The following is a 26,894-nucleotide window of genomic DNA, read 5'->3' as shown; positions in this document are numbered from 1 at the left end:
AATTTATTGTATAAACTTTAAAATTTGATTAAGAAGTTCGGTAAATTAGTTATATAATGAACTTGTAGAATACTAGTTTTTATTATATTTTATTATTTGTGAAATATGGTAAAAAATAAATTTAAAATATGAGAAATGTTCTGGTAATCCGAGTTATCATACCCGAGTACGTCTTCTAAGTAGTTTAACAAAAAAAACTTTCAATATTGTCTAACTTTCATTTTTAGCTCTAATATCTAAACATTTAAAGTTATGTTTATAACATTTTAAAATGTTACTCGCAAGTATATAAATCTCTGTCTGAAAGTATTTTTAGATAGTTTTAGCTCCCAACTACTTTTGTTTTCAAGCCAAAAAAGGAAAAATTCTTTTCATCTACTCTTTTTTATTTTTTCTCTGATCATTATAGTTTATTTTTTCGACGATCCGTGATAAATTTTATGAATATAAAAATATGAATGTTTTCTATTCGATTTTATCTTTCAAATAAGATCCATGAAGAAATTTTAAAGTCATTTTTTTAAAGTAAAACTCACGAGTACTTTCAATTTTCAAGTTTTTAAATCTCAGTCTACAACCATTAAAATTTTAAAAGATTTGTACATAAGGTTTATATGCTTTGTAAATGAGCTTTGTAAATGCAGTATTATTGTTGATGTTTATATGATTTGAAGTGTTATTGTTGAGGTTTAAATTCTTTGTACATGAGGTTTATATGTTTTATTTTAGAGATTTAAAGTGTTATTAATGAGGTTTATATGGTTGTACATGAGATTTATATGTTTTATTTTAGAGATTTAAAGTATTATTAATGAGGTTTATATGCATGTACATGATGTTTATATGCTTGTAATATGAGCATTATTTTCTTATTGTAAGCGGAGATATTCATTCTTTTTTTTTTTTTTGGGAAACCGTCCGAGAAGATGGCTTCAATATATTAATTAGAAAATAGGCTATGTTGTTGTTGTGTAATTTTTCAATTATATATCTCAGTTTTCCATTTTCTTTTTTCTTTTGCATTTCAAAGTGAGGTTCAATCTCTTGTAGGCTCAGCCTTTTAGTGTAAAATATTAGAAGAAAAGAGAGTATTTATTACAAATTATGAGGTGTAATAACGCAATGGTTAGAGCAGGCTAGAAGGATATTATGAGCTTGATGAATAATAACTTTCTGTTTATCATATGATATGTGACTTCACAGACAATTTCAAAATCAGGTTTAGTATATGGGAACAATACAAGTATTCTCTTTTGTTTCATTTATTTAAAATTTCAAAACCGTTTGTCTTGGCTTCTGGCAACTATGCCTGTTTTGACAACACTCATTCGAATCCTACCTAACTTGACTAACGATGACTCGAGATCTAAAAATAATTTAAAGATGGACAATTTGAAATTGGAACCGAAAAGAGCTACCCGTACTCGAACATGATCCGGCACATACCTTGCCACTTTAAAAGGAACAAATCTGGCCAAATCCCAAAACCCGATCCAATCCGTTCCAACCCGACCAAACACATCTAGAGACCCAGCAGTTGTAGTAAGTAGAAGTAATCTGATCTGGCCCCATCCAAACCTGACCCGCACAAAACATTGAAAATGACAGCACACTCATGCCCTTGTCCACAACTACAAAATACGTAGTTTAGTCGCTAAATGGAACTGTCGTACAATATCCTGTATGGATAATTTAATACATGTCTGACAGAAAAATTATCATCTAGCACTTTATCAGAACTTAGAGAGATTTTCTTAAAGCATTACAGAAGTGTTACAGAAGATGATTTTTGTAAGTGATACACTAAATACCCAAACAAACTTTTAAGGAAATCCAGAGTGTCTCCATTAACTAATATGCAAGGCAACACAAAAACAACTAAGCATAATAATTTAAGCTGGACTTCTTCTTAGCCTGCACTTGTATGATCCCTTCATTGAAATCTTCATGGGTGACCTGCATAGAAACCAATACATGGCATTAATATCAATACTACAGTTCTTCATTTAACCACTGAAATGGTACCAAGACCTGACTGGTAAATTTATAACTTCACATGTAGACATCTGATGCCAAATGGATCAGTCTTTCACATAACCTAGGGTACAAACATCGATGTGTGTGTAGAGAATGAGAGACAAACCTCAGTGGCATCACGGCGCAGAGCAAGCATACCAGCCTCAACACATACAGCCTTAAGCTGGGCACCATTGAAGTCGTCAGTGGAGCGGGCCAGCTCCTCAAAGTTTACATCAGGATTAACATTCATCTTTCTTGAGTGTATCTGTTTCATTTATTATTATTTTGATTAGTCAGTAACATGATGTTTAGATAATTCAAGAAAAAGTAATATGAACCACATTAATAGTACAGAATAAAATTCAAGGGAAAAAGTGTGCTTTTCCATTACATTCTTATATAAAACAACAAAAACAATGACAAGAAGTCGAGAAGTATCCTATGTGTCCTTCTCAAGACATTAGAGTAATATGATATAATCACTGCATTATCCGCCCACCCCCCTAAAATTACTTCCTGCAATGTAGCCTCCTGCACACCACTTTTAGGAATCAAGAAGTGCAGTTATTAGGACATCTTGGAGCAAATTTGGCCTAGGGAAAAGGTATTGGTGATAATCTTCAAGAGGGAAACTGAGTTTTGTGTGCGTGTCAGAGAGAGAGAGAGAGAGAGAGAGAGAGTAACCTGAAGAATGCGAGCCCGGGCATCCTCAGTCGGGTGAGGAAACTCTATCTTGCGGTCAAGACGGCCAGACCGCAGCAATGCAGGATCTAGGATGTCGGCCCGATTTGTGGCTGCTATCACCTTTTATATTTACAACAAGTAAAAATATTGTTTATTATTAAAGAGTAGTCATTTAAATAAAGAAAAAGTAAAAACGTGAAGAAGGGAAAGGAAAAACAGTAACCTTGATCCGCTCATCACTGCTGAATCCATCAAGCTGATTAAGCAACTCCAACATAGTTCTTTGCACTTCACGGTCACCGCTCACCTCACTATCGTAACATTTCAATTTCAAATTGTCATGCTAATTTTATGTTTTGAAAATTTCATTGGATTTTTTTCGAGGTACTTGCAAGACTGGCAGGTTCATTTGGACTATGGAGCAACAATAAGGCTTGATTGTTAAATTGAAAGATTCATTGTAAATTTGGGATAACTTTGAAAAGAGGTCGATTGTAATTGGTATTACAATTTCACCATAACGAGAGTTGTAGGGTCTGTATTTCAGTTAATTGCAAAGACATTTATTTTCAGTTAATGCAATTGATGTAATTGTACCTGTCAAATCTCTTGGTACCAATAGCATCAATCTCATCGATGAAGATAATACAAGGGGCCTTCTCTTTCGCTAGCTGGAATGCATCGCGTACTAGTTTAGCACCATCTCCAATAAACATCTACATAAATCAAAAGAAAAAAGAAATCAATAATAGTTTATGAAGGAACTGGTAGGTACTACCAGGACATGACCGACATCAGCATATAAGAAATCTATCACAAAGAGCAATGTCACAGATATCTTCAATTATTTAGCCATATTTTATTTCAAAATTCCATGACACTGAACAAACAACATCACCGTTATAGTAGTAAATGTTATATGAGCATCTAAGGTTTTTGCCAATTATTTGGGAACAATTACAAATATCACATCAATAAATACATAAATAAAATAATATACCTGAACAAGCTGTGGTCCTGCAAGCTTCAAAAAAGTGGCATTGGTTTGAGCAGCACAAGCACGTGCCATTAGGGTTTTTCCTGTACCAGGAGGACCATACAAAAGAACTCCTTTAGGTGGTCTGATGCCAAGTTTCTGAAACCGATCCTTGTGTGTCATAGGCAATACTATTGCCTCCACCAGCTCTTGTATCTGCAACACGTGTAATATTATTATTTCAGATCAAGTTAGAAAAAAAATTAAGCAAACCTTCAGAACTCGATCCACTAAACATAAACCACCAATTCTTTATGAATTTCCAGGGTATCACTGCAGACCAATTTGAAAAAAGATACATGTGTATATATAAGTTGAATTATGTGGAGCTGGTTTACTAAAACTGCAGTTGAAAAATAAAATACACTGTTCAGATTCAGACAAGGAAACATTGGATTAAACTAAATGAGACTAAATAGGTCTATTATCTTAAAAGTCAATGAAACCACCTATAGTAAGGAAGTAGATTGGTAGGATTCTTTTACCTGTTTCTCTAGGCCACCAATGTCATTGTAATCTTCAGTCGGTTTCTCATCAACTTCCATGGCCTTAACACGTGAGTCATACTCTGAGGGTAGTGTGTCGAGTATTAAGTAGCTGTCTTTGTTCACACCCACTAAATCACCGGGTTTCAATTTATCAGGATCCACTAAACCAACAACTGGTAAGAATATTGTCTGTCACATAATAAACAAAACAAGATTAGAAACCCAAGAAATATATATAACACTAATCCTAAATACTCCACAAAAAACATAGCACACTCATAGAAAGGTACAATTTATCCCCAAATGGAATAATCTGTACACAATATATATTTTGTACAAAATAATGATACAGTACTCAACCATGATTGTGAAATGTGTTCTCAAAAGACTATTATAAATATATAAGATAAATAAGAATTGTATGACCTGACGAGTAGAAGTTTTCAAAACAACACACTTGCCCTTCCTCTGAGAGTCCAAATCAATGTTTGCACCATCTTCCTCTGCCTCATCTTCAGGATTCATTTCCAAAATCTATAACAGATCAATAATTCATATGTAAAAATGCAAATTGTTGACTATTGAGATGCTATTTTTGAAAAAATAACTTAAAAATTAGTAGTACCTCAACAATATTGCCAACAAGGTAGGGCAGTTGCTTGTTCAGTTTTATTTTCTCCTGATTTTCCTTTATTTTCTCCTTGTATGAATCTAGATCTAGATTGTTCCTTTGCAACTCATCCTGGATAACAATTATCCAACCAGAAAAGTTAAGAATTTATCCAAAATAAAATAAAACCAAGTATGCATCATTAGGTACTCTCCAAGTATACATCATTAGGTACTCTGTTTAGTGGGGGATTTGTCCAGAATAAAAGTTGGAATTGGCCTTATTCACCCTGCCAAGGACCTTCACCAGAGCTAATCACCTAATCCCGTTAAGTTCTCTATAAAATCACTTATTCCAACCTTCCCCATGGATTAACTTTATACTGGAGTGCAATAATACTTAAACACCAGTAATTTTAAATAAAATCACTTATTCCAACCCTTCAATTTTTCCTCTCTTGAAGTAGATAAATTTTTGGAATCTCGCCCTGCTTCAAATTTTGCCTAGAAATATTTTTTCTGATGATGACTGACTTTTTGCATGAAAATGGACAAGCTTAGTAGTTAGTAGCAATGTGACATAGCAATTCTCATTTTATGCATTTACCTTTTGTATCATTAATTTTAAATTTACTTGATATGTGTGCCAGGCAAAACGCAAAAGAGAGGTAGTGTAGAGACCAACTAGGAAATATGAAGTCCATAGTACTTTAAAGCTAAAAGAAAAATTGCTTTTTGGAAATAAAAAGAGATGCCAATTGATAAATTGCACTGTTGTTGCTTTCAGGTTCTGGACCATCATCATCAGATATGAAGATTGAACTTTAGAAGCAATTTCATGAAAGCAGGTGCAAGAAGCCTCAAGTAACTGGTAGTATGCCATTAATATCAAAGGCCCCTGATTTGTTTTCAGTTGTAACACTAATACTTAAAATAGAAACTAATTACTGACAAACCCTATTATTGGAAATACTAAAAGACAGACACAGTTAATGCAACAGGCATGCCATCTCAAATATATTTTATCTGATTTATAATTTATCTTTAAACAATACCTTAGCTAACAGGGCTCTCTCTCTCTATATATATATATCTAGTGCATGCGGTTATACAAAACGAACAAATGAATTGATTATATATAAAAGGGTAGCGTTGCAGATGGCATTACCAATTACCAGTACTGTCGACTACTACTGAGTCTTTTCTCAAAAAAAAAAAAAAAAAAAAGACTACTGAGTACTGAGTCATTACTACATAGACACAGAGTAGGTGTCAATCGTTGTGAAGTAGACTAGGGAATGGGGCTATTCAAATCCACCGTAGAACATGACACGTATCACATCGTACCCTTTTATCAACCTCTATAATTAATTGTACTTCTCTTCCTCTCTCACTTTCACAGAGACATTGCTATTGCTGTTGCACATTAATCACCAAAATTGCGTGCTAATGCCTTGAAATAACTAGTATAAAGCTCCAATAGCAAAAGAAGCACCAAAGTAAAAGTAAACTGAAATCTAGAGTTTTAACCACCACATAATTAAACAAGTTTTAAGCAAAACTAACAGAAAAAGAACTCCCCTTACTTCCCTCTCCGGTACAACCATACCACACCTAGGGTTTTGTCTAAGACTCGGTGGAAAACAAAGCATTGAAGTACAAGATCCTATCAGTAACAGATCAAACCAACAGAGAGTAGTAAAACCCATCTATTAGGGTTTCGCCTTACCTTAAGAACACGGATCTCGTTTTCCAGGAGGCGAGTGGCCCTGACGATGTCATCTGTCGACATGGACGCCAGCTGGTCGTCCTCCGTCGATGTGTCCATTGGAGTCGGTGGAGTCGGTGCTGTTGCTGTCGCCATTGATTTGAGAAGGTATGAAGCGAGCACAAGAAAAGAAAGGAGCAGATTCGCTGTTATTCCGATAGAAAAAGCAGGATACGCACTCGAGGGGCGGCGGGAGGGAGAGGAAAAGGAAATCCAGGCGAGGTCGAGTCGAGCTGGGCGGAGGAGAAGGTGTTGAGAGGAGAGCGAGAAGAGGTTCCGACGAAAAGAGAGACGGAGAGAACTGTGCAATTTATTGGTCGTTAGCATTTTTATATTTAGAAATTTTTGAAAATAATATAGGATATTGGATAGATTGCAACAACATTTTAATTACATAGAAAAGTAAATAATTTTATAATTAATGATAGATTGCAGTCTTCATTGATTTTGCTTGAGAGAGAAGGTATGGAGATGCTTTGGGCGCAAGCACAGGAAAGGAGCAAAGCGAATCTGCTGTTATTCCGATAGAAAAAGCAGGATCGAGTGCGTATCCTCTGAGATATCTCAACTTTTGCGTGACCGACATGTCCGGTGCCTATTCGGGGTGATGTAGGGGGTCAGAATTATGTGTGATTTGAGATTTGTGGAGAACTTATTTAAACGGTTGGGATTTTCCATAAAGTCACGCAAAGTTTGAGATATATCAGAGGATATGAATTCGTATCCTCCATCTCCACCGTTTATTATAATGGATGGTTGAGATTATAATGAGAAATAATAAAGCTAACCGTTGTTATTATTCAGGCTGACCGAACGCCCTCTTCCTCTCTCGTTCTTTCGCTGTGAAAAACCTCCTCTCCTTCCCTAATTAGACAGAACTTTTCTTTGATCTCGATTCATATCTGAGCTCGCGTTTTGTTCTTCCTTCGTGCAAGAGCTCTTGATTTATAAGGTGTGCATTAATTGCTCCGTCTCTCTTTCTCTACACTGGTATGGGTGCCTGCTATGGCCAATCCATGATTGAATTTTTCTATTCTGCTGCTTCATTGGTGACCGTGAAGTGCAAAGAACTATGTTGGAGTTGCTTAATCAGCTTGATGGATTCAGCAGTGATGAGCGGATCAAGGTTACTGTTTTTCCTTTCTCTTCTTCACTATGTTACTTTTTTTGTATTTAAATGACTACTCTTTCATAATAAACAATATTTTTACTAGATAGCAGCCACAATTCGGGCTGACATCCTAGATCCTGCATTGATGCGTTCTGGCCGTCTTGACCGCAAGATAGAGTTTTCTCACTCGACTGAGGATGCTCGGGCTCGCATTCTTCAGGTTACTCTCTCTCTCACACACACACAAAACTCAGTTTCCCTCTTGAAAATTATCACCAGTACCATTTCCCTATGCCAAATTTGATCCAAGATGTCCAAATAACTGCACTTCTTGATTCGGGGGAGGGGGGAGGGTTGGAGGATAATGCAAGGATTATATCAGATTACTCTAATGTCTTGAGACATACTTCTTGTCATTGTTTTTGTTGTTTTATATAAGAATGAAACAGATACACTCAAGAAAGATGAATGTTCATCCTGATGTAAACTTTGAGGAGCTAGCCCACTCCACTGACGACTTTAATGGGGCCCAGCTTAAGGCTGTATGTGTTGAGGCTGGTATGCTTGCTCTGCGCCGTGATGCCACTGAGGTTTGTCTCTCATTCTCTATACACAAACAACACACACACATCGATGTTTGTACCCTAGGTTCTGTGAAAGACTGATTCATTTGGCATCAGATGTCTACATGTGAAGTTATACATTTACCAGTCAGGTTCTGGTACCATTTCAGTGGTTAAATGAAGAATTGTAGTATTGAAACTAACGCCATATATTGGTCTCTATGCAGGTCACCCATGAAGATTTCAATGAAGGGATCATACAAGTGCAGGCTAAGAAGAAGTCCAGCTTAAATTATTATGCTTAGTTGTTTTTGTGTTTTCTTGCATATTAGTTAATGGAGACAATGTGGATTTCCTTAAAAGTTTGTTTGGGTATTTAGTGTATCACTTACAAAAAGCATCTTCTGTAACATATCTGTAATGCTTTAAGAAAATATTTCTCTAAGTTCTGATAAAGTGCTAGATGATAATTTTTCTATCAGACACATGTATTACATTATACATGAAGGATACTGTACGACAGTTCCATTTAAAGACTAAACTATGTATTTTGTAGTTTGTGGAGAAGGCGCGAGTGTGCTGTCATTTTCAATGTTTTGTGCAGCTCGGGTTTGGATGGGTCTAGATCAGATTAGTTCTACTCCCTAGAACTGTCGGGTCTCTAGATGTGTTTGGTGTAGGGGTGTCAATGGGTACGATACGGGGAGGGTGGAACCATTTTCATACCCATACCCACTAAGAATTGATCTTACCCATACCCTACCCATACCCGTTAAGAATTTGTCTTACCCTATCATACCCATACCCGTTATGATTAATGGGTAACGAAACGATAGTGGGCGAATAACGAAAATACCAATATAATGGTTCGGACAGCATATGATCAATTTTGTCATTTGTTACATTCTTTCTTCTAACATTTCATTCCATCTCATTCAATTATTAAATATATATATTTATAGTATAACCTTGAGAAAGCTGACATGTAATGCAAAATTCAGACGCTAACACCTGAGCTGACATTAATGGATTACTTATTTAGACCAAACAATACATTATTGCCAGAAAATAAGGTGAGGATATATTTTATTTGAAACATGAAATATTTCCATTTGTAGAATTGAGAAAAATGCAATAACGATGAATAAGGAAGAAAACAAGGAAATGAATTCGTTGATATATATGTCTCTAGCGTTGATATAGGCATACAACAATATGAAAAGAAGAAAAATAAATAAATTGGATATAATATTGATATATTTATATATAATATATTTCATATAATTACCCATTACCCAACGGGTACGAAATAACCTTTACCCGTACCCATACCCGTTTATCTAACGAAAAAAAATCTTTACCCATACCCATACCTAATAAACTAACGAAAAAAAAATCTTACCCATACCCGTCTTATCGAATACGATACGGGTAGGGTAAACGGGTAAACGGGTGTCATTGACACCCCTAGTTTGGTGGGATTAATTGTCTGTTTTCCTTTTAAAAAAAAGATCGGGTTGGGTCGGATCGGATGTGGTTTTTGGATTTGGCCAGATCGATTGTTACTTTTAAAGTGGCAAACTGGCAATAGATGTGCTAGATCTTGTTCGAGTATAGTCAGCTTTATTCGGGTTTAATTTCATTAGATCATTTTTGGAACTCGAGTTATCTTGAGTGTGAGTTCTGGACCATGATCAATTGGGGATTTGGGGCTACAAAACAATATGGGTACCATCATTATGCAATAACAACATTTGACAAGGTCCCAAACGTTGTTATTGTGAGTATATTTACAGCATAAGGTCTCAAAAATTTGACCCTCGTTGCATTCCGTTCACCCCTCTCTTTCTCTCTGATTTGTTTAATTGACTTTAGGGGGCGTTTGGTTTGTGCTATAGGTCATTCCAGAGAATAGAAGGATTCCAGAGAATGTCATTCCAGAGCATGTGTCATTATCATGTTTAGTTCGTACATGGCTATTGCTTCAACATCTCCTGAAATGAGTTATTTCCATGTTTGGTTCGCGCAGAGCTATCACAATGGCTATAGACATAACTTCACTATTTTTTAATCATTAACTAAGTAATGTTAATTATTAGAATTTTTAACTATACTCAGTAATTTTCGATGCTTAATCTGCAGCAATTGTATTTAGAAAAAAAAATACAAGCAAACTTAATTAATGCATATTACGTCATTTAATTTAGAATATAATAACTATGCTCAGTAATTTTGTATGCATAGCAGTAGTTGTATTTAGAAACAAATACAAGCTCTTCAATAAATTATGTATATTAACTATTTTAATTTAGAGATTATGTTAAATTTAGAAGATCATGTATAACAAGTTCATAAATGAGCCTACATACACGGTCCAAAATTTAGACCATATTAGTAAATCATTACCACATAATAACAAGAAAATCTACTAAAAAAACACATAATAACAAGAATCATGTTAATACATAAATCATATACTTCGTACCCATTCAAACTTTTTAAATGACAAAATAGAAAAATGACTATATAATACAACTAATAACATATCAACTCAGTGATTATTTCTTGAGCTTCTCCACGTGGTAAATATTTCATGAGCTAATGTGTCCCTCCAATTGGTCCAAATAGTGCACAGCTCCATACATGCTAAAATAGTTGTTCATCATGGTTAGAGTCCATAATAAAATCTGGTATTTGGTAGGCATAAATCACAGGTATTAATGGACTCATACAAACAAAGAATGTACAAATTCATACAGCATATTAATTATAAAAAAACAAAACAAAACAAAACATCATATTAAAAAAAAAAAAAAAGGCAATCTAGTCAAAGTAGCTAATTTTTATACTCAAGCTTAACAAAATTCATATGTGAAAATTCTATAAAAGTTGGAGATATTCGTAAATGTGACCCAGTAACTATGCCTCATAATTTAGATCTAGTCTCTGTATCAACTTGTGAGAAAACATACTGAGAAAAGAGAGGATGTGATCAGAGACTTAATCAATCTGGGAGCTAAAAAATACAAGGCTACATCCGAGCTATTGAGAAAACATACTAATCCTGACTTTTTCTTCTTAGGGAATGAGACTGGTACAGGTACTGTACCGGATCACAATAGTCTTTCGGGAATGAAACATTGATACTAAAACCTAAACGCCCCAAAAAACATTGCTATACATTCGATGTCCAGTACACGGTATAAAAACTATCTAATTGTTGTATCTAAATCTAGAGCATACAAAACCAGGCACAACAGCATTTATACAAAAAATATTAGAAAGTGAAAACTTTGTCCAGGTGAAATCAGTGCAATGGAAGTAGGCCATACTCAAAAGTCGCAGTATGAGATCAGAAAGTCCAGATCATATACCCAATAGACAGTTTGGCCAATGCAAAGAACCAAACCCGAATGCATATTTCAATAGACACATAGAACCAAACCCAGATCATTTACCAGTAGTAGTTCCACACCCCCAGAAAGCTCCATATAGCATGATACATGTCAGTGGTGTGTGGTCTCTGACAATTTACCAAAAATCCCCTAAGTTTTATGTAATTTTCATGAATATATTTACAAGTTACAACCCAAAAATATACAGAAGGTGAGTAGTGATGAAAACCCATTAACCAGAGCACTAGGAGAGGAAATAAACAGAAAGTTACCCTTGTTGAGTAAGACCATGCAGTGAAACAACTCTACTTAACAATAATAAGTGAACAAAACTCAGTGAAACAACTCTACTGAACTATATTTTCATTATTCGACTAAAAGCTTCAAAAATGACTGGAAAATTGAAATTCAAACAAGTTCATGACTAAATAGAAAACTGAAAATATATGATAAATACTAATTAATATGCTTACCACGAGGGACATGTAATCCATTTCTCCTAGCAATTGCATCACGTAGTACTCTTGAATCAGCAGCAGATCATTCCCATCCAGGTAGAATATATATGAACTACATATCTGGATTTTAAGAACCATTGCAATTATTTTTGTTTATTGAAAACTATTGGATTTTAAGAACACTGGGGCATAATCAAACTTTACATTGCATGTTGGTTTTAACTCAAATCAGAATATTAGGTCTAGCGCAAAAACCATTTGAGTGTACATTAACTAGTTAATATTACCATTGTATGTCTCCTTGATGCATGCTAAATTAATTGACTGACTTCTAAATCTGATCCAGAAACAAAATTTAGTATTGTTATCGGCTGGGACATTGGCAAGAAAAAAGAGCAATAGAAAGGAGAAAACTCAGAAAGTAAAGATATTGCTTTTTTTTTTCTGGTCAAAGTCAGAGAGCGACTCAATAACAGAGTTAGAAAAGCACAAAATTAAGGTCTACCTCCTCATTAATTAAAATTGCACACTCATTATCTACTAAAATTGCAAAATTATAATAAAATCCGACTACTATGCAACACTTGTAGAATGAGAAGGGAAATTAACACCTTGTTTGGATGGAGAGTAGAGGAAGGAATGGGAGGTAAATAATAGAAGGAAATGGAATGGAATAGAAAGGAAGATTAACATATTTAATCTCTTCATGTTTGGATGATTAATCAGAGAAAATAAATTTAACTTTTCTTTCCGTTTTATTTCTTGTTTGGTTGATTAAAATTTAGGAGGTTAATGAAAAATTCGGTGACTGTTGTAGGTTTGAGAAAAAAATATTGTATGAGAATTATATATGTAAGATATATGATTGGGCATTTGTATTATTTTTTCTAAAAATATTTGTAACAAAATTTTTTTCCATCTGTTACACTCCAATTTGGGAGGAAAACTGATTCTATTAATTATAATGATAGAAGGTTAAACCTTTTACCTCCTGTATCATTCACCTTCGATATAATTTTATCAACCAAACACGATTCAACGGAAAGTTTTTGTTCATTTCCATTCCCTCCCTTCCTGTACTCTCCATCCAAACAAGGTGTAAGTGTAAATTGGAGAAATTGGAGCATAATTTAGATGGTGGAATTGGGGAAGGGAAGTGAGGTGAGAGAGAAAGCAAATTTGTAATCGGTGTTAAATTTATTCAATTTTGGACAAATAGGGGAAGGATGGTGCGGAGAGATAGAGAGCGAGATAACTTGTAATCGTAGATCAGAAATTGGAGCCTCCGGAGTGAGAGAGAACTTGTAATCGGAGATAAAAAATTAGAGACGGAGGCTGAAGAACGACGTCGGAGTTGGAGGGGGTTTTCCTTTCGCAAAATTTATCGAAGAAGAAGATTGAAAGTTTCAACCGAATAAAATAAAAATCTTGTGCGCACTCGCTTGGTGTGATATCCATGAAGCGGGAATGGAAAATTTCCATCTTTTTTTAGGCTATCACGATGACCATAAAAGAGGGAATAGAGATAGCCACGAATCATCCATTACCATGTATATTCCCATGTTAGTTTTGCCAAACACGGTAATCACATTCCAGAATATTGAGATACCAAGAAATCAGCCTCCAATAGCACGAACCAAACGCGCCCTAAAGACAGAAATTTTCTGCCCTCAGTTCCTTATTTTGAGAAGATTTCAGCCATCCGAACGGTGCTATAGGATTATAATCCTCCCAAAACCCACTTGTTCCTGTAAAATAAAATTGACGTCCGAACACGCCTTCATGAGGTAATATAAAAGGAAGAAAATAATGGTGGACGGCAAGTAGGAAAGCAAAAAGAATATTAAATTATTGTGTTTGTTTATTTGATAAATTTCAGAACATGGGGGAAAAGGTAAAGATAGTTAAGAAAGTCAAATCAATATGATCATAGACTTTAGGAATAGCTAAAAGTTGAGTGACAAATTCTTTAATTTTGAGTAGTAGAGGGACCTACCGAGAAATTTGCCCTCAGAATATCTTCTCCTCGCCACCCCTCTCGTGTCTCGAAGCAAAACAAGCCACATGTCCAGTCTCTCTTCACAAAAAAAATGGAAGAATCGTGTGAAACCTTCGTACCATACACGCTCCTTGGTTTCCTCATCCGCCGCATCACTGACCCTGATCCCTTTTCTTCGTGCTACTCCGGCGATCTCCTGACTTCCTACTTTCTGCGCGATTACTTTACGCGCGGTACCAATGCTATTCTTTGGATTTTGCTCTTTTCAATCACGTTCATTTTGCTGAGCAGATTGGCCCAGATCGTCAGGTTATGGGCCCTGGGTGGAAGGATACCGGGCCCACCAGTCTGGCCGTTGTTTGGGGGATGTGCCACTGTCGCACCTTTGTGCGGATCTGATCGAGATATTGATCTGACCGGTAAATTCGTTAGCTTATGAACATCTATGCTGTATTGATTCTTACTTGTTTTAACTTCGCTTCAATAGATGACTATAACCACAAGTTGACTGACTTGCTTAAAAAAGAATATTTTTTTTTGTTCGGCTAGATGAAAATGGTAACGTCTTGGATGAATTCTCTAAATCAGTTTCTACTTTGAACAAAGAATGACCTTTTTCTTTACTGACTAAAAATTTATTTTATGTTTCTGCACTACAAGAAGAATAGAAAAAAAAAACTGTCTATGAAAAATGAAAGTTTGTTAGTGAACAAAGGAGTACACTTTCAATCAGGGAAGAAAACTTCCCGTTTGAATTTTTCAAATAAAACATTATTCACTTATAACCACGTTCATGGACTAACCTTGTTCATTCTACCTCATCAGATATTTATTCTAGTATCTGGAGCATGAAATAAACAGCATAGACCATGAAAAGAAAAGATTGAACTCTGATTCATACCAATTATTCATTCAGATCTCGTAACCGGACTAAAAGAAATGACAATATATCAACTAGATTATATATTTTTTAAGTCAAACAAATTATACTTCAGATTTTTATTTTAATCGAAGGACAACTCTTTCTATAAAAATTTTCGAGTCCAAGTCGTTGCAGCTATTTTTCAAAAAGTGATAATCAAAGGATTATTTCTCAAAGAACCTTTGTTTTCCTGTGCACTTTCTCAAAGTAGTTCATCCACTTGTTTAAATTTGCTAAAAGGATCCTTGGCAGCTTTAGTCGTGCTATTTTGGAATATCTTTTTGTGTATTTCAAGTCTGGTGAACGGGACAGCCAAATCTTAGTTACAATAGGAAAAGGCTTTTTACTGATGGGTGCATTTTCAGCTCTCGCTTGTCCATCTATGATTGTGTGCCATGTTACTGTGCAAAACACCGAAAAGTATTAACCCTGTACAAATTCAAATTAAGCTATACTATACAATATTGTTCTTGGGAACCCTGTACCAATGAAGGGGGTGAACTGTGTACACATTTGTTATATTAAATATGGACCCTATACAAATTTGAATTTGTATAGGGTAAACAATTAATGGATTTGTGTACATTGATGTGGCAGCCTATGATACGTGGGCAAGCCAGGGGGCTAAAATACTCTTGTGGTTAGCACACCTCTTAACTATATTTGTGGACCCTTTGTTTGTAGGTTTGCTGTCAAAACTACATGACAATTATGGCCCACTTGTCAGACTATGGTTTGGCCCTTCCCAGCTTTTCGTGTCAGTGAAAGACACACAGCTAATAAAGGAGATACTGGTCAAGGCCAAAGATAAATTGCCTTTAAGTGGAAGGGCTTATAATCTAGCCTTTGGTGCACTGAATATTTTTGTTCCGGCCTTCAATGATAAGGTGACCCACTTTCATCTAGTTTAACGTATTGTTACAGTTAGTTGGTATAGTTATGTACCGGTCAAAGTGTCAGCTGGTCCTTGTTTTCACTTGTTGAATTTCTGAGACTAGCATGTACTGGCTTAAATAGCATTTCTTGTCAGAAGCATACTATTGTAATATCTGCTCTGTTACTCAACTGGTAAGGCCTGCTACTGAGATATACCAGTACAAAAATATGAGCATTTTTTTTTTGTCTAGTATAATGTACATGGAAATTTTGTAATACTGTTTTGTGCTAATTGAACTTGATTGTTCCTATTGTGTTTTTGTTACTCAAATGATCAATCAAAAGCTCAATTGTGCCCCCTGGACCCGTTCCAAATGACAAACTAGTAGTTAGCAGCGATGATAGCAATCTTAGTTGTGACAGAAACTGTGGTTTTGTAGCTAAACTACTTCCTTTTTCACTGACGATGCATAGGTAAATGAGAACAGAGAATCCTTGGCTGATTATTTAAACAATAAATTCATATCCACAAATGTAATCAAGAACCTTGTCGAAAGAACCAACTCACTTGACTGCACGACCTTCGCGCGGTGCATGGCTTTCAAAGCAATTGGTACAACCCTTTTTGGGGACATATTTCTAAATTGGAAGAATAAGGCCCAGTACGAAGAACTTCTTATGACAGTTGCGAAGGATGGTTTTTTTTGGGCTTCTTATGTAATAGTTCCGTTTTGGAGAAGGGACTATTGGAGGTATCGATCAGTGTGTGAAAGGATGAAGGGCCTAACCTTCGAAATTATGGAGTTGTCAGAGAGAAACTCAAAATCTGTTTTGAAGGCGTCATGTGGGGACTTATTGGGTTTGATGTTACATGGATGTGTAACTACTGCTAGCTTGATTGAAAATATTTTGACTCGGCTTGTGCTTTATCCCAATTTGCAAGAGCAGGTTCATATTTTGCAATCTCTCTCACATACACACTACTTGTACACTTTTCTTCTTTTCTTCTTATTTTTGCAGTAGTAATGAGTTGGATTTTTTTTTTTTCTTTGTATTCTTGTTTCACTTTTGTAATGGGAAAACCTAAACTCCATTCATATTTCATTCCTACAAAAATTTGAAATTGACATAGTTGCCTCTTGGCATGTATAGTATAACTAAGTTATCTTTATTCCTTTTGAATTTTCTTTCCTTCTGTTGTGTAAAATTTACAGATTTACTCAGAGGTTAGTACAATACACAAGGGATCTCATGTCATAAGCACAGATGAAGTCAAAAAGATGCAATTTTTATTGGGAACTGTCCTTGAATCAGCACGGATTATGCCAGCCGGGCCCTTTCTTCAGAGATGTTCCCTCAAGTCTGGTATGTTAGTAGACATGCTTTTCTTTAATCTGGCATTCTTTACCCCTACCTACTGTTATACATCATGTTAATAGACATGTTTTTCTTTAATCAGCATTCTTTAATTAAGCCCTCTACTGTTTTTCTTTCTTCTTGCCTCTTTTGCTTTGAATTGCACAAGGGTTATTGGGTTATTTGGTTTAAAAAAATAGATTGAGCTGGTTAAATTATGGCTTAATGGCAGGATCAGCAGTTAATGTGCCATCCTACTATTTTGGTGCTTTAGCTCTTAACTTACTTTTCCTCTTCAACAGACATGAAGCTTGAGAACGGCATAGTGATACCTGCTGGAGCAATCATAATTGTCCCATTACACCTGGTACAAATGAATGCTTCTATCTGGGGGGAAGATTTCCTCAAGTTCGTTCCTAGCCGCTTCCTTTCCAACGAGAACAATCTTGATGGTACTATACTTATGCAAATGGCCTCATCTTTCTTGCTTTTTTAAATGTTAAAATTAACTTAACCCTTTCTTCTGTTATACTCAGAGAAGGAATCAACCCGTACCAAAAGCCAATACTTAAATGAATCTATTAAATTTGATGCACTTCTTTCTTTTGGGGATGGGGCCCGTGCTTGTGTTGGCCAGAGTTTTGCGGTTTTAAGCAGTGCAACTCTAGTTGCATCCATAGTTTGCAACTTTGAGGTCAGTTATCCATATTTAGCTAATTGAATTTCTTTCTCTCTTTTGTTTTGTGCTTATTGTCACGGATTGATACTGAAGTGTGGCAGCATAGAATGAATGCTTGTTTGCATAACCAACTACCGAAATCAAATGTTTTTGCCTAGTGGGGTCGTTCAGGCTAAATTAGGTCTGGGTCATTGTGCCAGGTCGAACCCTTTTATGTACTTGTACCAATAGCATGGTAATTATTTTCTTTGGTCTGATTAGTTGGGGTGCAATCATCAGTATTTTTACTATTCCTAACTTATTTGTGTTTGTTGATGTTGCATACAATCATTTTTAAGTTGTGGTAGATTCCAATTGGAAATTGAAATGTGAACTCATAAAATATTGCAGATAAAGTTGCACCCAAATGCTGATAAGGATTCTGGTCTGGCAGCGCATGATTCTGTTTCTCAGGAAAATCAAAGTCCTCGAATTGTTCTTTCTAAAAGGACTGATGCATATTAGAAGGTTTTCAAGAATTCTCAACACACTCTTTTTTTACTGGCACTGTCCAGGATAAGAATTCAAAATTAGAGGGGACAGAAAAAAAACTAAAATGTTTTTGCTTCTGGGTTTTTGACAGCCCCAGTGTAGATCATGTTTTCTTAGCATTCCAATGCACTCGTGGGCTGTTAATTTGAGTGGAGCTTTGTTTTAAAAATAGAGGGTATAAAAAAAAAAAACTAAAATGTTTTTGCTTCTGGGTTTTTAACAGCCCCAGTGTAGAACTTGTTTTTTTAGCATTACAATGCACTCGTGGGGCTGTTAATTTGAGTGGAGCTTTGTGTATAAATTGGGTAGTTTGAACAATAAGGTGATATATGTTTTTTCTCCTAAGGAGTCCTAAGGAGTTTGTTGTAATACATGTTATTATGTTATTTACGAGTGTTATTTTTAGTTTTAATTTCTACCAGAGTTCTAATATCAGCTTCAAATATTAAGTTCATATTTTTTTTAACAATGAGACAGTTGATATGCTATCTAATTAGATTTTGAACAAGAGGATTTGGAGTCCAGGACGTCTGTTGCGTACCTGGACCCCAAATCCTCTTCATTTCCTCTCTGTTTGAGTTTGAATCTGAATTGTTCGATCAAGAATCCATGCCAATATGGCCCAGATCTGTAATGCACGATATCTTTTAAGATTCATGCTAATATATAACAAACTGATTGAATTTAAACTCTAATTAGAGTTTGTGCTTATCGTATGTTTCATTTTCAATTGTGTCATTCATTTAGTAAAGAAACAATTACAATAAATTGTTATAATTTCAGTTATATTACTAAATTTAAGAAGGACGTCAAAATTTTAAAAGCTTTCTTTTTCAAAATCATTAAAGGGTTTCTTATTAGTTATTACACATGATAATCATAATATAAAATATATTTGTTATTAATCGAACTCATGCCCCATTTTTTCTTGTGGCCCTTGTCATGATATTTATAATGCCTTCTGATCTGAGATGCCATTATCATAAATTTTAGCCATAATACAATACCAAGGGGTACTTAAAATAATAAATATGACCCAGCTCTAAAAACAAAGTTTTTTCTCTTCTCCAATATTAAATCAAAGCATACGAAAATCCAGTTAAAAGCAAACCAAAGCATCATCACTCGCTGAACTAATTAAACCTAAATTAACAATAACTAATTAAACTTAAATATCATCACTCGATGAACTGCTGTCCTCATTCATCCACCAATCCAGTGGGTCCTCCGCTTTTTCTTTACCTTTCGAAATTTTAATGAGATCATCTGTAATGGTAATATCCTGTTCATCACCTGTAAAAAATAAAAATGAGACAAAATTAATCCTTTAAAGTTTTAGTCTGCAGCTGTAAAAAAAAACTTAAAGCAATTCGGGTTTATCAGTGTTGTAAGTGAAAATGCCTTGAGCTAAGATCCAATTCCATGGAGCCTTAGACCTGGCACATTCTAAGGAAAGATGATGAATGAGGCATCTAACATAATAAAAAAAAATACCTAGAACCTTTTCAACTTTTTTTTTTTTTTTTAAATTGATTCTAGTTAAAATCCTATTATGTCTAACAAGCCAGAATAAAGACTTAAATTTGTAAGGGCATCCTAAAATTCCAATATTAAACGGTTACTTACGATTATCATGCTGAGAACTTCCCTGGCATCCTCCGTTAGCAGTGTTGATCTTCTGTGCAACTTCGCCTCCACCGATTGTTAAGGTCTACAAAACAAATAAAGCATGTAAATTGTATTTCATTTCAAAGCACTCCTACCAAGATTATTATACATACCCTGTTGTTGCAGTTAGGAATGAAAACTGAAAACAGAGCAGATGCATATGCGATTACAAAATCTACCTTGTTGCAACTAATACCACCACGTTTCTGCACCTTCTCTGCCGGTGGTGCAATGCCTTTTCCCTTCAAGTCGTTAGATGGTACCTATTGCAATTCATAAATCAGTTCAACTTAGCAAGTTAGCATCAAGCCAAATGAAACTAAAACAAAAACCTAGCAATGCGCAAACATATGATATAATACCTGATTGTTCCTCATGTTGGAATCCTCTGCGTGTCTAGGCACAGACTCAGTATACAGGATCTTTTCTTTGCCTTTGGCGGCTACTGACGATTGTCCCTGTTAAAAGTTGGTTCAAATTATATCAAATCAAAACAGATAATGTACAAGCCATGTACACTCCAGCTGCTACTTATCAACAATTAAGGAACAAACAAGCCAGTAAAAACTAGAAGAAAGATATTGGACCTGTCTTGTACCAACTGGTGCAGGCTGGGGTTCTGTTTCCCCTATCTTGAGAGTATAATTTCTTGAGTGTTTTCCCTTTGCATCGGTCGACCTTTTCTGTTTCGACCCTTGCTGTTACAAAAAAAAAAAAATTAAATAAAATTACATCATGTGATCAATAAAAAATTAAAAACGATAAAATTTGATTCATGCTAAATAGCACAGGAGCCAAACCACCTTGTCAGGACCGGCAATCATAATGAACAATCATCAATTTTAACTCTCTTTAATTAATTGGATCACAGAAACTAATTTTGTTTGTCACAAAATTAAATTTTATAAAAAAAATCACTCTGTTGCACTTGTAAACCATGCATAATGCTGTAAAAGTGTAAAGCCTAAGCTTTGCAATGTATCACTTGTATACATCACTTGGATTCAACATCACAATCAAGAAGTGTTGATATATTCATATGGTCTAATTTTCCATAATTAAGGCCTTTATCATTATGTAATACAAACTTTATGCTAGTTTTTGTATGCATACACCATGCTGATAAGATTTTTTTTTAAATAAGCTAATTTGAGTTTTAGAATCTAGTTATCATACAAATAACAAATATTAAGGATTCTCCCCGCAACATCAGCTTCTAAATAATAAATCCTCTACGTAAAACTCAATAATCCATTAATTACTATATATTACAAATTTATAAAATTAAAATTGGAAGGAAATTAAATTTGTAAAATTAAAATTGTGGTATGTAAAACGTACCCCCTGCCCACTGATCAGACGCTGGAAGCTGGATCCGCCACCCCCTTTCGCTGAAACCCGAGCCTTCTTGCCAGGGACCCTAGCAGCATCATGCGCCGTTACGTCAGAGCTGTTGTATAGACGCTCAATAATCCTGTCTCTACGCAAAGCAAGCTCTGTGGGATAGAGACGGCTCGCCACTTGGATTGCGAGATTTATGAACTCAAACACGTTGAGGTCACAATCGTCCATCATCTCTTTCAACTTTCTTTCCATCTTCCTATTTGCAGCTTCCTTTGTCGGCTTTGTTTAATTGAAAATCGGAGGAAACAGTGAAAATGATTGACACAGAGAAGTGAAGTGAGAAAGAATTTAAAAGGTGAGATTTGAAACCGAGATTGACAGGTGTCACAACGTTGTATAAGTAACGTAATTTTGTGAAATAAGTGCTCGTTTATTATAATTTATCTTTAACGGCAACTTATGTCCGAGGGGTGCCTCGTTTTGTATGTAGACTAAGGGGCGCCTCAATTTTACAGAAAAAGGGGAATACCCTCCTATCATATATAGATAGGTATTTAATAGCAAATCTTTTTCATCCTACACTCGCATAAGTTCTCCATTTGAGCTTTGCGGGATTATACCAGGAGTGTCAAAGGATGAAATTTTCTAATAATTCAAACTTTACAAGCTCATGTCAATAATTAACTGGTTGAGTAAACTTCTTTTCATTAAGAAGTGGTTAAAGAAAATTATAATTGAAAGGGAAAAGCCAAAAATAAATTCTCCTTAATAGGAAGAATTGCCACAAATGGTTTTGTGTTTAGTTGTATTATATATAGCAAATATCAATAGAATACGGGACATGTCCGGTTTAACTTCGACTTGAGATGATATATAGATATGGAAGGCCGATCGATACAGTGAAATCCACTAGCATCAGATAAGTAACTGAAAAATGTTGGTGCTATGCGTGAATTAAATAAATAATAAATCAAGATAATTATTATCGGTTACTAAATGAAGAGATATGCTGATAAGGATGAATACAAACCGGAAATCTAAATAAACACCAATGGATCTTTTGATGCATATAAAAATTTTGTGCAAAATACTAATTGTACAAAAAATTTAACTTTTTTTTTTATTAGCTGAGACAATACCTACAATAATTCATGGAACCAGATAAAAAAAAGTTACAAGGTATAAGAGAAAAAAAGGAATGAAGCACTAAGACATGAACAAATGCCAGTATAAGATAAAACAACAGGATGTTTGTAAGAATGAAGATGAGATTTTTTATAATTAAAATCTAATTAGTGCATTTGTGATGATTGTATTTACAAACTGCAAGATGGATCCATCTCTGATGATGTGATGAACTCAGGAACTTTGTTCAACACCATGATGATATTAAGAGTACGGTATTACAATGGGTACGATGCTATCGGTACTCGTTGATGAAGTTGAATTACATTTCTTGTTTCCAGGTTCATGAAAACGCTTAACATATATCATGTGAGAATCACAAATTTAAGATTTTCCGTGTTAAAAGACCCAAGTACAAAATTATCTCGATTTCCATTACAGAAGAAATGTATTGTTTTTAGTACTAAATATAAAATCAGAATGAGGTTTCATCTGGCAAACCACACAAAAAAGCTAATGAAAAACGAAAAGAAAGGTAGAAAAGAAAAAAAATGTTGGAAAATTCCAATTAATAGCAAAACAAATTCAGCAAATCAAAATAGCATTTACATTTGATTTGCGTTGTTCTCTAATCTAAAGAGGATTAGTCAACAATAAAATACATTTGATTGCAAACCCATAAACTGTTCGTTTTAGGAGTCTGCATCGTCTGCATTAACTCAAAAGAGCATTTTTTGAGCTAATACATATCGACCGTCCGATTATAAACGGAGCTCATCCAGTTCCACCTAAAACATAGGGAATCTTCAGATCTAATTTGCACAAATTTTGAAGCAGATTGAACAGTCCAGATGCATTAACTCAAAAGATTCCTTTTTGAGTTAATGCAGATAATACGAAGTCTCGTTTTAGGGGACCTATCGCCATCGGTCCAAATTAAACATATTTAGGTACTATATTATATTGTTATAAATTGGGCTTCTCTGGCCCAAATATATTATTGTTCAACACGCGTCGAGCAATATGCATAACTTGGGCCTATATGACCTGTTGCCCTGGGACGCGTATGCTACGTAATACTCCACTGTTTACGGCTTCAGATTAACTCAAAAACAATGTCTATTCTAGCGCAGGACCAGCATTATTTGTATTTTGAGATTCGTGCAAAGTTAAAAGAACGGTCCAGATCATTTCACTCTACAGAACAATATCTCTGTATTATACAGAGGATACAAATTCGTTGCCTTGCATTGAAGAAATTCAGATCGGGTGCGTTAAAAACTCAGGTTACATCCGAATAGTTTAATCTAAATTTGCACCAATTTTAAACCGGTTCCTCTATATTTTAAATAGGTTCCAAAAATACGGATTGCGACCATTCTATTCCTATGAATCAATATCTCTGTTAAGGTTCAAACAGTCAATCTGAACTATTCATCATAATCTTCATATAAAAATGTATTTGCAAACTAAGTTTTATATATTTTTAGAATATTTTACTATAATTTTAGATATATAGAAAATCACTACTTTTTAAATAGTCTAGAATTTTATATCGTGATTTTCTACATATCTAAAAAAATAGTAATATTTAAAAAAAATGTAAAATTAAGTATGCAAGTACATTGTTGCATGGACATATGTTGAACAATTCAAATTCACTGTTTAGACTTTAAAAACGGAGATATTGAGTAAATTCACTGCCCAAAAGAAAGATTGAACTTGAAAATATTATACAAAATTTGCAAACCCAAAAGTTTCTACATTGGCAAGAACAAACTTTTAAGCCTAAAACTGTTATTGAAGATACAAGCATACAAGATAAAATACACTGCAAATTCGTGTATATATGTGTTCTCACCGTTTTCGAGTACAATTTAACATAATACAACAAAGAATATAAATCATCACCTAACAAGACATCTCAAACCCTATCACATCAACGCTGCAGCTAAAAAACCTAAGAAGACAAAAGTAACAAAATGACCGAAAGAAACCGATATAGCACCACTAGTATCGGCTGAGGCTTGTGCAAAACTCCCAGTTGGCGTGTTGGTGCTCAATACCACCACCACCCAATCACCTTCATCGGCAATACCGGCCCCAACAAATTGGGTATCATTCAAGTACTGATTGTACTGTGATTTAGTATAATTGGTAAGTACGACATCAGATACCAGCCCTGGAACACAGGCCGGCATGACCTGTGCATTTTGTGTCACAGTGACATTGAGGTGACAGTGAGAAAGGTAGGAAGGATAATTTGGGAATTGTTGTTCAGTGCCCGGTACAGTGTCATCACCAGTTGAGTTGGTGCAAGGCTGACCCTTGAATTGCTTTGCTAATTGCTCAGCCAAGCAACCAGCACTTGAATTTTCGGTTAGGGCTGTGAGGTTGAGAGATGCTCGGTATGAATTGATGCCTTTCAAAAGTTGAGTGCCTGTGTCTGTAGATTAAAAAGATAATGCTTAACGAAGAATTCAGTTAACAAAAAAAAAAAAAACCAGTTATATTTTAATTAAGTACAATCAGCTCAAAGAGGATCAATTTCCAACAGATCCATAAAATAGAAGGTTCCGATTACTGAACCAGATATGCATCCACCATGCAAAAGAAATCATAATTTAAAATCATTTCAGTAAAACAAACATAAATGTCCTTTGTTTCATGTATATAGCTTTACGGCCAGATCTGGCATGAAAATTTCGAAATCATTCTTTCAACCATTAAAATGCTGCATCTACGTAGCGGGTCAATAAGCTCACAGTTAACTAATTCACCACACTGAGTCTTCATGATTAAAAATCCTAATAAAAATAATAATTCTATTCAAGCTCATAAATTCCATGTTAGCTGGTAAAAAGATTTGAATATCACAGCTAGATCTATGTCAGTGAACATGCATTAATAAATCTCAGTCCAGCATAAGAAAGCCAGCTATTTAACTAAACCTTTCAAGCTTTTCCAATTACAATTGTTTTATGTAAAAAAAAAGGACAAGGTCAAACTCAGAAAACAGAAATAGAATCAAAATTTCAGATTCCAGGAGAACATGAACTGTACAGGTAAAAAAAAACTGAAATGCAATGCAATTTATAATTCGAGTTAATAAATTAGACGCTATCAGATCCAGCGTAATGCAATGCAAATTGGACTGATTCCTGCCAAAAGCTAACCAAATCACCGACTCAGTGTAGATCAATTTTGCAAACTAAAATTAACTTAATAACAAGGAAAGATCACTCACCATCAGATCTGGCGCATTGCAACAGGAGACAGGCTATCAGAGAAAATGAGAATGAGAAGAGAGAGAGGCGAAAACCCATCTTAAGACAAATCTCTTCTCTTTCTCTTTTTCTCTCTTGTTGGTGTAGTATAGAGCAGTTAAGGTCAGATTTAGAGAAGAAATGCGGATCAAAGAGACAGTGGTTGGGGAGGGAAGGAGCGCCATCGCTCTCACAACCGCTCTTTTTATTAATTAATACTTTAATAGTATTTATTTATTTATTAACAGATTTTTAAAGCTTTGCCTTTTGTTGTGAGAAGTACACCTCTTAACACTCTTTTGTTTACAAGAGATGTAAGGAATGAGAAAAGAAATAAGAGTGAGTCTATGGTACTATGCATATTACGATTTGTTACTGTGTTACGGTTTTATATTCGAGTTTTCAAATCCTAACAGTCGATCTGAACCGTTCATCTTGTTCTCCATATTAATATGTGTTTGAAGACCAAATTTTACATTTTTTGAAATTTTTTTACTATTTTTTTAGATTTATTGAAAATCACTGTTTTTGGATGGTCCAGAATTTTCAGATCAAGTGATTTTCTAAATATCTAAAAAAATAGTAAAAAATTTTCAAAAAATGTAAAATTTGATCTCCAAATACATATTAATATGGAGAACAAGATGAACGTTCGGATCGACCGTTAGGATTTGAAAACTCGAATATAGAGCCGTAGCACGGTAACAATCCGTGATATGCATAGTACCATAGACTCACTCAAGAAATAATATGAGAGGGGAAAAGGAATGAGAAAATATAATTTTATATATTTTTTATGTTTTTGTTTGGTTATCTGTTTTATGTCATTACAAGTTAATTTTAAAATAATAAAATATAAGTTAAATGAATGATTTTTAGCTTCGTCTTCTATTAATATTAGTTTTCTTTCAAATATTTAATTGAACAAGAATAAATTCTGATTTTTTTTTTCTTTTTCTTCTCTTCCTTCCTATGATCTCCGTTCAAATAAGGTGTA

The 26,894-nt window shown here is 34.8% G+C and overlaps 4 protein-coding genes and 1 long non-coding RNA gene across 6 annotated transcripts; 2 read left to right on the top strand and 3 right to left on the bottom strand.

Annotated features, from left to right (window-relative positions):
• Positions 1-1,667: 1,667 nt before the first annotated feature.
• On the bottom strand, positions 1,668-6,946 carry LOC144565746 (26S proteasome regulatory subunit 6A homolog). Its single transcript, XM_078315570.1, has 10 exons — positions 6,566-6,946; positions 4,853-4,969; positions 4,654-4,761; positions 4,225-4,416; positions 3,704-3,895; positions 3,301-3,419; positions 2,927-3,014; positions 2,704-2,823; positions 2,144-2,284; positions 1,668-1,956 (listed from the first exon to the last, which is right to left on the bottom strand). The coding sequence occupies exons 1-10, from the start codon at positions 6,929-6,931 to the stop codon at positions 1,879-1,881; spliced, it is 1,521 nt and encodes a 506-aa protein (XP_078171696.1). The 5' UTR covers positions 6,932-6,946; the 3' UTR covers positions 1,668-1,878.
• Positions 6,947-7,676: 730 nt separating this feature from the next.
• Positions 7,677-8,812, top strand: LOC144565561 (26S proteasome regulatory subunit 6A homolog). Its single transcript, XM_078315349.1, has 4 exons — positions 7,677-7,730; positions 7,819-7,935; positions 8,165-8,305; positions 8,506-8,812. Exons 1-4 carry the CDS (start codon positions 7,677-7,679, stop codon positions 8,581-8,583), a joined length of 390 nt encoding a protein of 129 aa, XP_078171475.1. The 3' UTR covers positions 8,584-8,812.
• A 5,330-nt stretch (positions 8,813-14,142) lies between these two features.
• On the top strand, positions 14,143-18,908 carry LOC144565201 (uncharacterized). Of its 2 annotated transcripts, XM_078314881.1 has the most exons (7): positions 14,145-14,549; positions 15,737-15,939; positions 16,403-16,876; positions 17,143-17,293; positions 17,587-17,736; positions 17,821-17,978; positions 18,354-18,908. In XM_078314881.1, exons 1-7 carry the CDS (start codon positions 14,222-14,224, stop codon positions 18,465-18,467), a joined length of 1,578 nt encoding a protein of 525 aa, XP_078171007.1. In that variant the 5' UTR covers positions 14,145-14,221; the 3' UTR covers positions 18,468-18,908. The 2 variants fall into 2 exon arrangements, with proteins under 2 accessions (XP_078171008.1, XP_078171007.1); XM_078314882.1 differs by lacking the exon at positions 16,403-16,876 and having other exon boundaries at positions 14,143-14,549.
• Positions 18,909-20,065: 1,157 nt separating this feature from the next.
• LOC144565200 (uncharacterized) lies at positions 20,066-20,814 on the bottom strand. Its single transcript, XR_013514856.1, has 4 exons — positions 20,750-20,814; positions 20,525-20,620; positions 20,342-20,425; positions 20,066-20,205 (listed from the first exon to the last, which is right to left on the bottom strand). It is a non-coding gene; the product is annotated as an uncharacterized LOC144565200 (long non-coding RNA).
• A 3,581-nt stretch (positions 20,815-24,395) lies between these two features.
• LOC144565216 (putative GPI-anchored protein At3g06035) lies at positions 24,396-26,091 on the bottom strand. Its single transcript, XM_078314906.1, has 2 exons — positions 25,879-26,091; positions 24,396-25,077 (listed from the first exon to the last, which is right to left on the bottom strand). The coding sequence occupies exons 1-2, from the start codon at positions 25,955-25,957 to the stop codon at positions 24,566-24,568; spliced, it is 591 nt and encodes a 196-aa protein (XP_078171032.1). The 5' UTR covers positions 25,958-26,091; the 3' UTR covers positions 24,396-24,565.
• Between the last annotated feature and the right edge of the window lie 803 nt (positions 26,092-26,894).

This window comes from Carex rostrata, chromosome 14 (genome assembly GCF_964058835.1).
Source record: "Carex rostrata chromosome 14, lpCarRost1.2, whole genome shotgun sequence".
Classification (NCBI taxonomy): Eukaryota; Viridiplantae; Streptophyta; class Magnoliopsida; order Poales; family Cyperaceae; genus Carex; species Carex rostrata.
Note: the sequence above shows the minus strand (reverse complement) of the source record. Positions and strands in the feature narration are given on the sequence as shown.

What these genes read in the sequence shown, in the direction of transcription:
- LOC144565201 (XM_078314881.1), top strand. Translation starts at nt 14,222, where the DNA reads ATGGAAGAATCGTGTGAAACCTTCGTACCATACACGCTCCTTGGTTTC. An exon ending in ATCCCAATTTGCAAGAGCAG is followed by an intron (nt 16,877 to 17,142) that starts GTTCATATTTTG and finishes TAAAATTTACAG; the next exon opens with ATTTACTCAGAGGTTAGTAC. An exon ending in CAACGAGAACAATCTTGATG is followed by an intron (nt 17,737 to 17,820) that starts GTACTATACTTA and finishes TGTTATACTCAG; the next exon opens with AGAAGGAATCAACCCGTACC.
- LOC144565216 (XM_078314906.1), bottom strand. Translation starts at nt 25,957, where the DNA reads ATGGGTTTTCGCCTCTCTCTCTTCTCATTCTCATTTTCTCTGATAGCC. An exon ending in GCAATGCGCCAGATCTGATG is followed by an intron (nt 25,078 to 25,878) that starts GTGAGTGATCTT and finishes TTTAATCTACAG; the next exon opens with ACACAGGCACTCAACTTTTG.
- LOC144565561 (XM_078315349.1), top strand. Translation starts at nt 7,677, where the DNA reads ATGTTGGAGTTGCTTAATCAGCTTGATGGATTCAGCAGTGATGAGCGG. An exon ending in GCAGTGATGAGCGGATCAAG is followed by an intron (nt 7,731 to 7,818) that starts GTTACTGTTTTT and finishes TATTTTTACTAG; the next exon opens with ATAGCAGCCACAATTCGGGC. An exon ending in TGCGCCGTGATGCCACTGAG is followed by an intron (nt 8,306 to 8,505) that starts GTTTGTCTCTCA and finishes GTCTCTATGCAG; the next exon opens with GTCACCCATGAAGATTTCAA.
- LOC144565746 (XM_078315570.1), bottom strand. Translation starts at nt 6,931, where the DNA reads ATGCTAACGACCAATAAATTGCACAGTTCTCTCCGTCTCTCTTTTCGT. An exon ending in TGAAAACTTCTACTCGTCAG is followed by an intron (nt 4,417 to 4,653) that starts GTCATACAATTC and finishes ATTATGTGACAG; the next exon opens with ACAATATTCTTACCAGTTGT. An exon ending in GGTACCAAGAGATTTGACAG is followed by an intron (nt 3,015 to 3,300) that starts GTACAATTACAT and finishes ATGTTACGATAG; the next exon opens with TGAGGTGAGCGGTGACCGTG.